Below are 14,402 nucleotides of genomic sequence, written 5' to 3'. Positions count from 1 at the left end.
TCGCGCGCCAACCGGAAGGTCCCTGTCTGAGGAGTTAATGGCGGACGCCGGCGGCTTGGCGTTGGTGGTTGTTTAAGGCTTGAAGGAAACTGAGGATCTGTCGGATATCTACGCCATCCTCCTGGCTGCAGGGTAAAGAAACAGCTCCCCGACCTCCCCGAGACCGGGGAGGCGGATAGCGGCCTTGTAGGAGGGTGGGCCGAGCCTGTGGCAGAGGTTTCTGAGGCAGCTTAGGCCCGAGAGGTACGGGAAAGGGAATGCTTGGGGCGGCTTTAGGGAATCGTCTCCCGTTTCCGTTCACAGTGTGGGAACCAGGCCTGGCTCAAAATAAGCTTTCTAGAAACTGTGTACCTTTTAGGCGCTGGGGGAGGTGTGAGAAGGAGCAAGCAGGAGGGACGTCTTCTTCTGGAGAAAGTAAACGACACACGGGAGGGTGGAAAGATCGAGGGTGTTAAAAGTGTAAATAATGGAAACAGCGTTTGAAGTCAAGACTTTTGTATTTGTATTTTGGCATTTGGGCGACTTGTTTCCTTCTCTGATCCTCATGCGGTGATGTTCTTTTGGCACATGGAGAAGGGGTGGAGGGAGCAATCACAGGCTCATTTCCTAGTATTCACCGGCAGGAGATAGAAGTGGGGGAAATAAAAATTTACCAAGTTTTGGCCGTTACTGGTTCCTGGTATATTGTTCTTGGCTGGTCTGCTTCCAGATTGCAACTTCCTCCATTACCCAAGATAACAATACTTGGGGAACCTGGATCCAACTAGGTTTGGGGAAAATGAATTCCAAAGATAGTAATGGATAGTGTATGTTGTAAAGCTTTTCCAGGTTTCAGAAGTGGCCTGTGGTTTCCTCTGTTGTTTTCTAAAAAATTCTTTATTTTTAACGTAATCAGTCCTGCAACACGGATCACATTGACAACATGGTAGGGGTTTTATTGTAAATTTTGTTGTTGATAACTGGAGATTTGAAATTATGTTTGAAATTTTATAATAAGAGCAAGATGCAACAGAATAAATCATGTCTGAGAATCACATTCACTGCTTTTCAGAGAGCAACTTTAACACATTCTCTGCCTATTTTTTACCCAGACTTTAAGCTGAGCACAACTTTCCCTGGAAATTTCCCAATGTCTAAGCCCTTCTGGGTGTGTGTGTATCTATGTCTCTGTGTCTGTATGTTTTTTCTATTTTTCTTCTTGTAGGTCATTTCTCACTCCCTTCTTGTTCCATCTCAAGACTTTTTCTTTTTTTCCCTGTGATCCTAGAAGAACATTCCTTGGTTTCCTTGATGTTCCTTGGTTTCAAGTAGGAGAATGTATATCTCTCAGGACCTGTTTCCAGACTGCAGGATCTTTTCCTCTCTTAGGCACCCTGCTCTTGCCCAGCCCCCAAATGATTATTATTTATAAGGACATTGGCTCATAATTTTCTTTTCTCATTTAACAAAACCAAACTCGTACATTAATTACACAGTGACCACTTTGAATTTCTCAAGATCCCTTCTTTTTGTAATTGAGGAAAAATAGCTCAGTTTATTTTCCAGCACTAACTGTGTATAGGTGTAGTTTTGGTAATTCTTTTATGGTAGAAGTGTATCAGTTTGCAGTCTTCAGTTCTGTCTGATGAGAAGAATCCTTTTCTGTGACTGTATACTCCTTTGGGGAGGCTTGCTCCTGAAGTGACAGTTCAGTTTAGAGATACAGTCATGCACATATGAATGGCCTATATATGAAAGATTTTTTTTGCAGCAGTGTTCATAATAGCAAGAGATTGGGAAGAAACTGAATGTTCGTCAGTAGGGTGTTGGCTAAATGAGTTGTGATATACTCTTTCAATGGAATACTATGTAGTTGTAAAATAATGAGAAAGCTTTTTGTTTGTTGCTATCTCAAAAGATAGGTAAAGTGATAAAAAATCAGTTGCACTATGATGTGAGTGTATGATATACAGTACCCAACTTTTAGTTGAAAAGGGATAATAGACAGTATTAATATATATTTTTCTTTGTACATACAGAAAATATCTGGAAGGACACAATATAACTTGGTGAAATTGATTCCTCCAGGGAGGAAAACTGGATGGCTAGGGAATGGATGGAGTCAGCTTTTTGCTGTGCTTTTGAATTCTGAACCATGTGAAAGTAGAGCCTATTCAAATACAAGTAAATGTAGACCTACTTAGTTTCTGTGACAAAGTCAAATAGACAGTGTTGGTTTAATGGTACAGATCCCAGCTCCTAGCGATAATACTATTTGTTACGTGACCTCAGGCAGACAATTTAATTTCTTAGCTCAATTTTCTTATCTGTAAAATTAGTGTAATATTGAGTATTTCATAGGTTTCTTGTGAGGTTGAAACAGAGTGTATAGTAGCATAGTGCCTGGTATGTAGAAGGCACTCTTAATTATAAGTATGTTGTTCCTCAATAGGCCTTACTCTCCTGGTTCTGCTATTTTCAGCCAGAAGTTCCCATACAGAAATGTCTGTTAAAAGAACAGTTGCACAGCTGATATTTTTCTGTTTTTATGTACTCTTAGCTTGCTTTGACTTGGTATAACCAAGGCCTGGATTGTGGAGTTGTGGGTGGCTCAGTGTTACTGCTACCATGTTCCTGTACAACTTGACCTTGCAGCGAGCCACTGGCATCAGCTTTGCCATTCATGGCAACTTCTCTGGTAAGTTTTTCTATTATTATTTTTCTGAGCTTAACATTTAAAAAAAATTTTTTTGTCCACATGACGCGGCTTGTGGGGTCTTAGTTCCCTGACCAGGGATTGAACCTGTGCCCCCTGTAGTGGAAGTGCAGAGTACTAACCAATTGACTGCCAGGGAATTCCTAACATTTTTAATATTACTAGTTTTATGCTTCAAATTGCTTTTTCAATCTCAAACCTTTTTTCTAAAACAAATTATGAAAAATATCTTTTAATCATTAGAGAAATTGTAATTTATGTGATGCTTTACAGTTTCTAAAGCACTTTGGAGTACTTGATCTTCCAAAGGACCTTTGGAAAATAAGGTGGCCTGATAAGTGATGGCATTGAGCAAATAAGAATGGATTGAGGTGGGTAGGAGTGGCATATCAGATAGGATAGGAAGCCATTTAGGCATTAGATAGTGAGGATCTGTATTAGGGCAGTGAGGATAGAAGGAAAGAGAAAATATGAGTTTGCAACCTGGGTGGCAGAGAAAATGACAGTAACGTTGATAGCAGGTTACTTGAGACCAGAGAGTGTGTTTGGGGAAGGAGGAACTTGGATATTTTAAACATTTAGTTTAAAGGTGATGACAACTCATCTGGGTGGAATTACATAGCAGGGAGAAATGGGGACAAGTTGACTGTTACATATTTGGAGGTGTTGATTGCAGTTATAAAAGCAAGTGAGCTTTTTAGGAGTCAGTTTAGAAATAAACAGCATATATTAGGTGGTAGCTTTAAAAGGTCTTTGAGATATTACAGCTAACAGCCCAAAAAGTTAATATGATTTTTTAGAAGAATAGCCTTAAAGATGGGCTAGAAAGAGGCTTTGGTAATTTTTAATTTTACGAAGCAAAACATTATATGTATTTTTTTTTGTTTTGTTTTTAAATTATTTATATTTGGCTGCATTGGGTCTTCGTTGCTGCGCGTGGGCTTTCTCTAGTTGCGGCGAGCGGGGGCTACTTTTCGTTGTGGTGCGCGGGCTTCTCATTGCGGTGGCTTCTCTTGTTGCGGAGCATGAGCTCTAGGCGCGTGGGCTCAGTAGCTGAGGCTCAGGCTCTAGAGCGCAGGCTCAGTAGTTGTGGCGCACGGGCTTAGTTGCTCCGTGGCATGTGGGATCTTCTGGGACCAGGGCTTGAACCTGTGTCCCTTGCATTGGCAGGCAGATGCTTGACCACTGCGCCACCAGGAAAGTCCCCAAAACATATGTTAATATCGTTTGTAGACAACTCTGAATTACGCAGATTGATGGCAAATCTCAGAAAAATAAAAAGGAAGTTTAAAAATAACTTGTGTGACCATTTTTGAAAAGTTCTTCTTTGATACCACTTTTGTTAGATGTTTTAAATTCTGGGAAAAGTACCTTTTTTTTTTCGCCTTTAAATTTATTTTATTTATTTATTTTTGGCTGCATTTGGGTCTTCGTTGCTGTGTGCGGGCTTTCTCTAGTTGCTGTGAGCAGGGGCTACTCTTCATAGCGGTGCGCGGGCTTCTCATTGTGGTGGCTTTTCTTGTTGTGAAGCATGGGCTCTAGGCGTGTAGGCTTCAGTAGTTGTGGCTCACGGGCTCAGTACTTGTGGCTTGTGGGCTCTAGAGTGCAGGGTCAGTAGTTGTGGTGCACGGGCCTAGTTGCTCCGTGGCCTGTGGGATCTTCCCAGACAAGGGCTCAAACCTGTGTCCCCTGCACTGCATTGGCAGGCAGATTCTTAACCACAGCGTCACCAGGGAAGCCCAGGAAAAGTACCTTTTAAAGTAGAACAAATTAACTTAAAATACTAAGCCCCCAGCTCGGTTACATTTATCTTTTTTGGCTTTTTTTTTTTTAAATTTATATATTTTTTTTGGCTGTGGCAGGTCTTAGTTGCGGCAGGCAGGATCTTTCGTTGTGGCCCGTGAGCTTCTCTCTGGTTGTGGTGTGGGGGCTTCAGGGCGCGTAGGCTCTGTAGTTGTGGTGCACAGGCTCCAGAGCACGTGGGCTCTGTAGCTTGCGGCATGCAGGCTCTCTAGTTGAGGCGCGCAAGCTCAGTAGTTGTGGCGTGCGGGCTTAGTTGCCCTGCAGCGTGTGGGATCTTAGTTCCCTGACCGGGGATCGAACTCGTGTCCCCTGTGTTGTAAGGCACATTCTTTACCACTGGACCACCAGGGAAGTCCCTTTAGTGGAATTTTGATCCATTCAGGTTACTAGTTCTGATTGTTCATGATCTTTACTTTTCGTGTTTTTCAGGAACCAAACAACAGGAAATTGTTGTTTCCCGGGGAAAGATCTTGGAGCTGCTTCGCCCTGACCCGAACACCGGCAAAGTACACACTCTACTAACTGTGGAAGTATTTGGTGTCATCCGGTCACTCATGGCCTTTAGGTTGACAGGTGGCACAAAAGACTACATTGTGGTTGGTAGTGACTCAGGTCGGATTGTTATTCTGGAATACCAGCCGTCTAAGAATATGTTTGAGAAAATTCACCAAGAAACCTTTGGCAAGAGTGGATGCCGCCGCATTGTTCCTGGCCAGTTCTTAGCTGTGGATCCCAAAGGGCGAGCTGTTATGATTAGTGAGTGACTTACTCTTGACTTTTTGACTCTTAAAGAAGCTCAGTTCAGGATAACAGTGCTGTGATCTTGATAGTGTGCCAAGAAATCACTCAGCTGGGTAAAGTTTGGATCATTTTGGATGTTTAAAGTTGCTTTTCCTTTTAAAACAATGGGAGAAGTTTTAACACACCTTTTCTACTTCTTATCTAGTTGGAAATGGGTGTTTTTCCATTTCTTTAAGTGTAGCAAAAAGGCTACACTGTAAGATTTTACATTATTAGACAATGAATATGGTTGCTTTCATCAGCCCGAAGTGATGATTCACATTCATGTCTCTTCTCTGATAAATATCTTGAAGAAAATTCTGTGTATCTGATCAGGCTTCCAGAGGGCAACCTTCTTTGACCAGTCACAAAATCATTAGATCTAATTCAGAGAATAAAGCTGGCAATTCTATGAATTATTGTTTAGTTTGTCATAAAAATTTTTGAAGAGTTAGTGGGATATTAAGATCCCTATTAGGAAGGAGGGGGGTAAAATTATGCTCTTGTCTATTTTAGCAAAATCCTAAAGCATGCATATGCTTGTAGAGTTAGTACTGGCTATTAACGATCTTTCAGAAAATAATTGTGATGTGAATCTAGCTGTTCTGTAGCCTCTGGTTTCATTATCTGGAGTTTTTCTATGTTTTGTCTCCTTCAACAGGCGCCATTGAGAAACAGAAATTGGTGTATATCTTGAACAGAGATGCTGCAGCCCGGCTTACCATTTCATCTCCACTGGAGGCCCACAAAGCGAACACTTTAGTGTATCATGTGGTCGGAGTAGATGTGGGATTTGAAAATCCAATGTTTGCTTGTCTGGAAATGGATTATGAGGTGATGGTGGGGGGGGGGTCTCAATCTCTCTACCCACCTTTTCCTTCCCCTCCCTTCTCCCCGTCTCCCTCCTTTGGGTTTCTTCCACTCACTTTGGTGCTTCCCTGAGATTGTTTTCTTCATTGTGCATTTCTTATATCTTACTTGCTCACTATTTTTTTTTTTCCTATTCCAAATACCTTTCTGAAATACTTTGGAGTGTTTCAGAATTTACCTGATTTGAATAGTCTCCCTGTGGAAACAGGGTATTTATTGGGAAAAGCTCCCTGAAAAAGGAGGTGAAAGTGTATTTGGGATATTTTTTCACTGGGAGATAGTGAAAGATGGGGCATACCATTCTTTTGCTTGAGAGGAAGGCAGTATCTTCTAGTAGAGCTAACCCTGGTCTCAGAAATAGAAGACCTGGGCTCTTGCTTTCACTCTGCCATTACTTAGTGTGAACTTTGGCAAACCATTTGGCATCTGTGGACCTCTGCTTCCTCGTTTGTGAAATGGAGGAATCCTGATGCCCTTTCCAGCTATGTTTATTTGTTTGTTTAAATAATTTTTATTGGAGTATAATTGATTTACAATGTTGTGTTAGTTTCAGGTGTACAGCAAAGTGAGTCAGTTATACATACGCATGTATCCACTCTTTTTTACTTTCCAGTTTTAAAAGTTTGATTTTATGGTACTGATTAGTCTTTGTGCCACTGTTATTCTATAGGAAGCAGACAATGATCCAACTGGGGAAGCAGCGGCTAATACCCAGCAGACACTTACTTTCTATGAGTTAGACCTTGGTTTAAATCATGTGGTCCGAAAATACAGTGAACCTTTGGAGGAACATGGAAACTTCCTTATTACAGGTACTTTTCTCTTAGAGCTGCTCTGTACCATTTTGCTTAGTCCATTTTATGTTCAAACTTAGCACTGTTTGCTTAATATGATTTGGAAACTATAATCCATTTGTAGTAAACCTGAGTGCCTTGTCTGTGTTTTGGCAAGGTTAGAAATTCATGTGGTGGTTAACTCTTATCCTCTAATGGGGGCAGGGAAGAAAAGAGAGCAGTCAGCTTAGAATATTGATTACTGTTGGTTGCTCTGGTGTCTTGACTGTAGTCAATCTTTCACTCATTACAAAAATCAAAACCTGGCTTTGTGAAAAGACAAATGTAACTGTTACCAAAATTGATCCAAGAAGAAATTAAGAACCTGAATAGACCAGCATTTGTTAAAGAAATTGGAGCAATAATCCAAAGTTTCTTTTTCTCAGAAGATTTAAGGTCCAGAATTTTCAGGGACCTTAAATTTCTCCAGAGGTTAGAAAAAAGAATAAAAACTGTTGTACCACTTTATGAGCCTAATATAACTTCAGTACCAAAAATAGATAAGGATAGTAATAAGAAAAATTTGCAGGCTGGTTATACTTGTGACTGTGGGTGCAAAAACCTTAAATTTTAGCAAATCAAATCAACAGTGTTTTAGATGCACTGGAGCAAAGTATGATTTTTGTAGGAGCTCAAAGATGTTCACTATGAAGAATCAGTGTTAGTTTAATTCATATTAAAAGACTAAAAGAGGGCAACTGTATTTGTGGTAATCTAAATTTCATCAGGCTTGAGTAAGACAGTGATCCAGTCCTTTCTATTTCAAGTCATTTGCACTTGAATTAATGTCTAAAGTGAAATATGTCAGTTGTTGGGGGAGGATTTTAGAGAAGAAAGATACAAAACAGTGCTTGTCTTTGAGCATTAAATCTTAGGAAGAGACTTCTTATATATTAAGCAGAAGAATTTTAGAAAATAGATTGTATTTAATTACTTGCTGTAATGTATTATTGTACTTCTCATTTATGAGGGTTTCATTCATTAAAACAAATTTTTACTGAGCCTCTACAATCAGTATCTGCAAAATCAGTCTACTGGGCTCTGGGACTGCAGTGATGAAAAGTTAGATGTAGTGTCTCCTTTTATGCAAGATTGAATGTAGTGGTGAATATATGATAGTAGCAAAAAAATTGCCAGAGTGTGCCAGATGGTATGACAGCATGGAGGAGGGGTCCCTAACCTAGGGAAGGAAGGCAATGCGTCAGAGAAAGGTTTCAGAAGAAGTGCTCTCAGCTGAGAACTGAGGACTAGTTAGGAGTTAGCTAAGTGTAACGGGGGTTGAGGAGGAGTTTCTGTTATGGCCAAATGGAACAGAATGCACAAAAGACGAAATGCAGGAAAAAACATGGTTCATTGAAAGAACTGAAAGCTCATTGTGATTGGATCATTGGAGGTAAAGGGATGGGGTAGAGGTGGGAGGTAGCTACTGAGGGATTTTTTTTTTTTTTTTTTTTTTTTTGCATTACGCAGGCCTCTCACTGTTGTGGCCTCTCCTGTTGCGGAGCACAGGCTCCGGACGCGCAGGCTCAGCGGCCATGGCTCAGGGGCCCAGCCGCTCCGTGTCATGTGGGATCTTCCCGGACCGGGGCACGAACCCGTGTCCCCTGCATCGGCAGGCGGACTCTCAACCACTGCGCCACCAGGGAAGCCCTGAGGGATTTTTAAGCAGGAAAATAATGACATGTTTAAAGGTGAACGTTTTTAAAAGATCACATGCTTTCATTTTGGTAATGGAATAGAAGATAATAAGCCAGGAGATTTGTCAGGAAGCTGTTTCACTAAACCAAGAGAGATTCGCAGCATGAGGACTGCTAAGGAGGTAGAATCAATAGGGCTATGGGAGAGGGGAGAATTGAAGGATGACATTCTTGTTTTTGGTTTGGTCTGTTGGTCGATGACAGTGTTCTTTAAGGTGGAGAACCCAGGAGGTGGTTTGGGAAGGAACTCTGCACTTGTTCATGAATACGTTCATTTTTAAGCTGCTATGGAATATCCATGTGAGAGTGTCCAGTAGGCAGTTGGATTATAGGTCCGAACGTAAGAACTGAGTTCTGGGCTTGGAGCTAAACATTAAGATGCATTATCAGAGATCTGGACAGGCTGAGATTCCCCAAATGGTGCCCTATCCTTGTCTAGCATAACTATCATGGAAAAGAAACATTGAATGTTTATCACCTTCAGGCACACTGTACCTTCAAGTTGTGCTGAAGGAGGGAAGGAATTGAAGGCTAAATTGTAATTCATGGTTATGTCAAATCACTGCTGAGTTTCATTTTCTCTTGACAGTTCCGGGGGGGTCAGATGGTCCAAGTGGAGTGCTGATTTGCTCTGAAAACTACATCACCTATAAGAACTTTGGTGACCAACCAGATATCCGCTGTCCAATTCCCAGGAGACGGGTAAGGTCTTTGTTTGCCATAAGAGAAAATATATTTGTGTTTGTGAAATGAACTTAATTTTTGTAATTACAGTGTGGTCTCTTAATTTATCTATTAATCAAGTTTTAGTTTCTTTGTAAATGTTTTTAATAAAGCCAGTAAAATACCTTAACAAAAGCAAAACAAAATCTTTAAGAAAGGGAGTTAAAAGTCAACACAATTCTATGTTGTACACCTGAAACTAGCATAATACTGTAAGTCAATTGTACTTCAGTTAAAAAAAACCAACACAGTTTTCATTCTCGAAGAACCTATGGAGATTATCAATTTGAAATTCCTGAAAGTTTCTAGTTTGAAGAATCCAGGTGTATTCATTGGAGATAAATTGTGTTTCATTCTCTCCTACCCCACCCCATTCCAACATACAGAAAAATCTAAAAGGAGAGAATGGTGAATTCCTGTATACCTTTCACTTAGATTCCCCAATTAATACTGCTTTGCTACATTTGCCTTTTCTTTCTTATGTTTCTACAAATTTTTTTAGGCAAAACCATTTGAAGATAGGTTGTATGACACTGCAAGAATTTCCTAAGATGTAGCTCCTAAGAAGGAAGAAATTTTCCTACACTATCAGTATTGTGCCCAAGAAATTTACCATTTTGAGTAATACAGTTATCTTTCGTACAGTTCTCTCATTGTATTCCCAAGATCCCTTATATCTACCTTTAGTCTCCTTTAATTTAGAATATTTCCTCTCACCTTTGTTTTTTTTTTTATGATACTGACATTTTTTTTAAGAGTTTGGGTTAATTTTCTTGTAGTTTGTCCCATAGTCTTTTTCCTCATGATAACATCCATGTTATATTTTTGATAGAATTATTACTTAGGTGCTGTTACATATTTCTCATTACATTACATTATGGGCACATAATGCTGATTTGATTCATTATTGGTAATGCTAAATTGATCACATACTACTTCTCTTTGTTGTAAAGGTACCTTTTCCTTTTTGTAATTGGTGTGGAAACTAGTGAACTTTGAGACTGTGTAAATACTCTTTTCCCCTAAATCTTTTCACACAGTGGTTTTCCTCTCAATCAGTTACTACACTGGTGGTTGAAAATGGTGCTTTATTGCTTTTAATTTTAAGTTTACTGTGGAAACCATTAAGCATACAGTTGGGCCTCCATATCTGCAGGGTTCTCATGCATGGATATGGAGGCCTGACTATTCCTTGTACTGCCCCATTTTATATAAGGGATTTGAGCATCCGTGGATTTTGGTATCTGGCGGCTCCTTGAACCAATCCCCTGCAGATATCAAGGGATGATTGTGTATATAGTGAAGTTCTGTGTACCCAGCTTCAGCAGTTATCAACAGCACATGGGTAATCTTATTTGATGTCTGCTTCCTCAATTTCTCCTCTCACCGCAGATTATCTTCTTAATATTAATTTATAGGTGCTGAGGTTAAATCTTTTAGGACTTAGTTTATCTAGTACATGGTATCTGAGTAAGATTCCATCAATTTTAGAATATCTGGTAAGATTAGCAAGTTAAATTCTTGGTAAGGAGTGATAAGTGATTCCGCTTAGTTGATCAGTTTAGTTGATCCGTTTAGTTGACCTGACTGCCAGGTGCTGTACTTGGCTTTGGGGCTGCAAAGAAGTATAAAACATGTTTTGCCCTTGAACTTACTCTGAGAGAAATACAAAATGTTGGAAACGTTAAAAAAGAAAACCAAAGTCCAGCCAAGGGGGAATGCCCTTTGGAAATAAGGGCTGATGATGATGCTTTGGATGGTATTGTCATGAACATGTAACAGTCTTTTATTCACAGCCTGAAATGATGATTCTTTAAATTTCATGTCTCTTCTCTGACATTTTTCTCTGGAGATAGTTCTTGCCTTATTGATCTGATTAGGCTGTAGAGTGGAATTGTGGCTTTTTTTTTTTTTTAAACGTAAGCTTTATTATGTATTTATAGTAGACAAGAATTTTTGGTTATTGTGTTTTAGTCCTGTGACCGGCAGGCTGCTCTGGGTCAAAGCTTGCATGGAGAGGCTCCAGATGCCTCTAGGCCTTGGATGGCCCGTATGATCCTTGTTGGTAAAGTGTTGAATTCCAAAAAAGGAGTACTCATTTCCAAGATGTTGGTTGTGTATTTGACTTTGCTAGAATGACCTGGATGACCCTGAAAGAGGAATGATTTTTGTCTGCTCTGCCACCCATAAGACGAAGTCAATGTTCTTCTTTTTGGCCCAAACTGAGCAGGGAGATATCTTTAAGATCACTTTGGAGACAGATGAAGATATGGTAAGTAGACCATGGAGTGAGGGAAAAAAATGAAAAAACCTATTTGTTGTGGTTAGTCTAGTTAATGAAACTTTCTAAAGTTTCATCCTGATTTTAATTAAGTAACCTTATTTTAAAAACTGATATGTGCATTTAAGGTTTACAGAGTGGTTTTATAAACCATTTGTTCATTACAACTACTCTCTGAGATAGAAAGGATAATTTACAAGTTAAAAAAATGGAAACAGAATGCCTTAAAAAGTGGTTGCCTAAGGTGTTAAAGCTTTTAAAGTTTGGAACTGGTACATGAATGTAGGTTTTCTCCCTCTGGTTAACAGATTTTTGGTCTGATGCCATATAATGTGAGAATGGGTAATGCCGTTTCTAGTGAATAACAAGAGAAAGCTCTCCATGTCTACTGAAAACTGGTAATATACATGATCTGTTACTTTTTTCATCCCATGGAGGAGTGCTGAACACTGGGCGATTTCTTAGATACCTGTTACAAGAGCTCAGGAGGTGCCAAGTTTTTTTTTGTAAAGGCCAGGTAGTGAACATTTTTGGCTTTTGTGGGCCATGTGGTCCCTGTCTCAAATACTTAGCTCTGCCATTGTGGCACAAAAGCAGCCGTAAGTACTGTGTAAACTGTGTGACTAGCCTGAGGGTTGTAGTTTGCTGACCGCTGGTTTGGAAATGAAGGACAGTATTTTATTTGCTACTTTGCTTATTACACTATCTTATAATACTGGGCTGTTTTCCATGGCGTGGCTTCACTTGCCTATGCACTAGTATCTTTTTCTCTTTCCACTCCAGGTTACTGAGATCCGGCTCAAGTATTTTGATACTGTGCCTGTTGCTGCTGCCATGTGTGTGCTTAAAACAGGCTTCCTTTTCGTAGCATCAGAATTTGGAAACCAGTGAGTAATCCTTTTATTACTCGATTTCACCCTGGTTACTATAAAAGTTGGCAGAAGGGAGATGTAGTTTCAAGGCTGTGGAACTTTTCCCAAGAATGTTTTAGTTTCTTCAGAAAAAGTTTTGCTCTTTCCCCTTTTATATCTTTCTCTTGGTGACTTCCTCTACTTTAGTGGCTTCAATCAATACCTGTGGGTAGCTGCAAAAAAACAGCTTTAAAAGTGATCTCTTCTAAGCTTTTTGCTGGATATTTCAATGAATAAATATCTATTGAACTACTTAGTATTAAATATATGTTCCACAGACACTTCACTTGTATAAATCTGAAGTTGAAGCTCATCAGAACCCATAGCTTCCCAGCCACATCACCAACCCTTCCAACCTCACTTTTTTTTTTACATTCTTTTTTTTAATATTCTTTTCCATTATGGTTTATCATAGGGTGTTGAATATAGTTCTGTGTGCTATGCAGTAGGACCTTGTTTATCCATTCTATATATAAAAGCCTATATCTGCTAACCCCAACCTCCTAATCCATCCCTCCCCCAACCCCTCCCCCTTGGCAACCACCAGTCTGTTCTCTTATGTCTATGATTCTGTTTCTGTTTCATAGATAGGTTCATTTGTGTAATATTTTAGATTCCACATGTAAGTGATGTCGTATGGTATTTGTCTTTCTCCTTCTCACTGACTTCACTTAGTATGATAATCTCTAGTTGCATCCATGTTGCTGCAAATGGCATTATTTCTTTTTTTTTAAAGTTTTTATTGGAGTATAGTTGCTTTACAATGTTGTGTTAGTTTCTGCTGTACAGCAAAGTTAATTAGCTATACATATACATATATCCCCTCTTTTTTGGATTTCCTTCCCATTTAGGTCACCACAGAGCACTGAGTAGAGTTCCCTGTGCTCTACAGGTTCTCATTAATTATCTATTTTATACATAGTAGTGTATATATGTCAATCCCAATCCCCCAGTTCATCCTGCCTCCCTTCCCCCCCAGTATCCATATGTCCATTCTCTACATTTGTGTCTCTATTTCTGCTGTACAAATAAGTTCATCTGTTTCATTTTTCTAGATTCCACATATAAGTGATATTATGCGATATTTTTCTCTTTCTGACTTCACTCTGTATGACAGTTTCTGGGTCTATCCACATCCCTGCAAATGGCACAGTTTCATTCCTTTTAATGGCGGAGTAATATTCCATTGTATGTATGTACCATATCTTCTTTAACCATTTTTCTGTCAATGGACATTTAGTTGGTTTCCATGTCTTGGCTATTGCCATTCTCAGTATTTCTGTTAATGTCTGATGGGGCAGTTCCAGCAGCTTGAGTGTAAAGTCTCGATTTTGCTGTCCTCTACAACTTTCAGTTGAATGCCAAGTTGTTTTTACTTCTGTATCCCTTTTTTTTTGGTGTTAGTCTGAAATAGTTCCCTAGTTTGCTTATTGCAGTTCATTGTCTTTCCTGTAAAACTCGGCCTTTATAGAGTCATCTCATTAAGCATACAAGACACAACCCTGATGAAATTTCCCCATCCCGTGTTACAGTCTCTGATGGCTTTTCATTGACAAATGGCTTAAGTCTGAACCCTAGCCTTGAATTTAAGACCAGTATTGAAGACTCCAAATTGCTTATGAGATAAGCCGCCATGGTCTTGCTTTCTAAGTTCAGGTTTTGCCAGTATGTGGTAAAGTGTGTGCAGATCACTTACCTAATGCTATTTCTTCGTAATGAAAATGAAGGTGTTGTCTAGAATTCTGCAATTCTATTCCAATTTTGCCTTGTCTCCAGTTCTCCCTTTCTTTAACTTGCCTTTTACTCTTC

The 14,402-nt window shown here is 39.6% G+C and overlaps 1 protein-coding gene across 2 annotated transcripts in view; it reads left to right on the top strand.

Moving 5' to 3' along the window:
• Positions 1 to 33: 33 nt before the first annotated feature.
• SF3B3 (splicing factor 3b subunit 3) overlaps positions 34 to 14,402 on the top strand; it is a 48,208-nt gene continuing 33,839 nt past the window's right edge. Inside the window, exons 1-8 of one of the 2 annotated variants that reach the window (XM_082677524.1) lie at positions 34 to 132; positions 2,540 to 2,677; positions 4,928 to 5,254; positions 5,940 to 6,112; positions 6,819 to 6,960; positions 9,268 to 9,380; positions 11,536 to 11,673; positions 12,466 to 12,569. In XM_082677524.1, coding sequence (XP_082533650.1) covers positions 2,608 to 2,677; positions 4,928 to 5,254; positions 5,940 to 6,112; positions 6,819 to 6,960; positions 9,268 to 9,380; positions 11,536 to 11,673; positions 12,466 to 12,569 — 1,067 coding nt within the window. In that variant the 5' untranslated portion in view covers positions 34 to 132; positions 2,540 to 2,607. Of the gene's footprint in view, positions 133 to 200; positions 244 to 2,539; positions 2,678 to 4,927; positions 5,255 to 5,939; positions 6,113 to 6,818; positions 6,961 to 9,267; positions 9,381 to 11,535; positions 11,674 to 12,465; positions 12,570 to 14,402 lie in introns of those variants that run through there. The other variant, XM_082677525.1, reaches the window with a different exon arrangement.

The sequence above is a fragment of the Grampus griseus genome (assembly GCF_964374135.1).
Source record: "Grampus griseus genome assembly, chromosome: 19".
Classification (NCBI taxonomy): Eukaryota; Metazoa; Chordata; class Mammalia; order Artiodactyla; family Delphinidae; genus Grampus; species Grampus griseus.
This window is presented reverse-complemented; position numbering and strand designations above follow the sequence as displayed.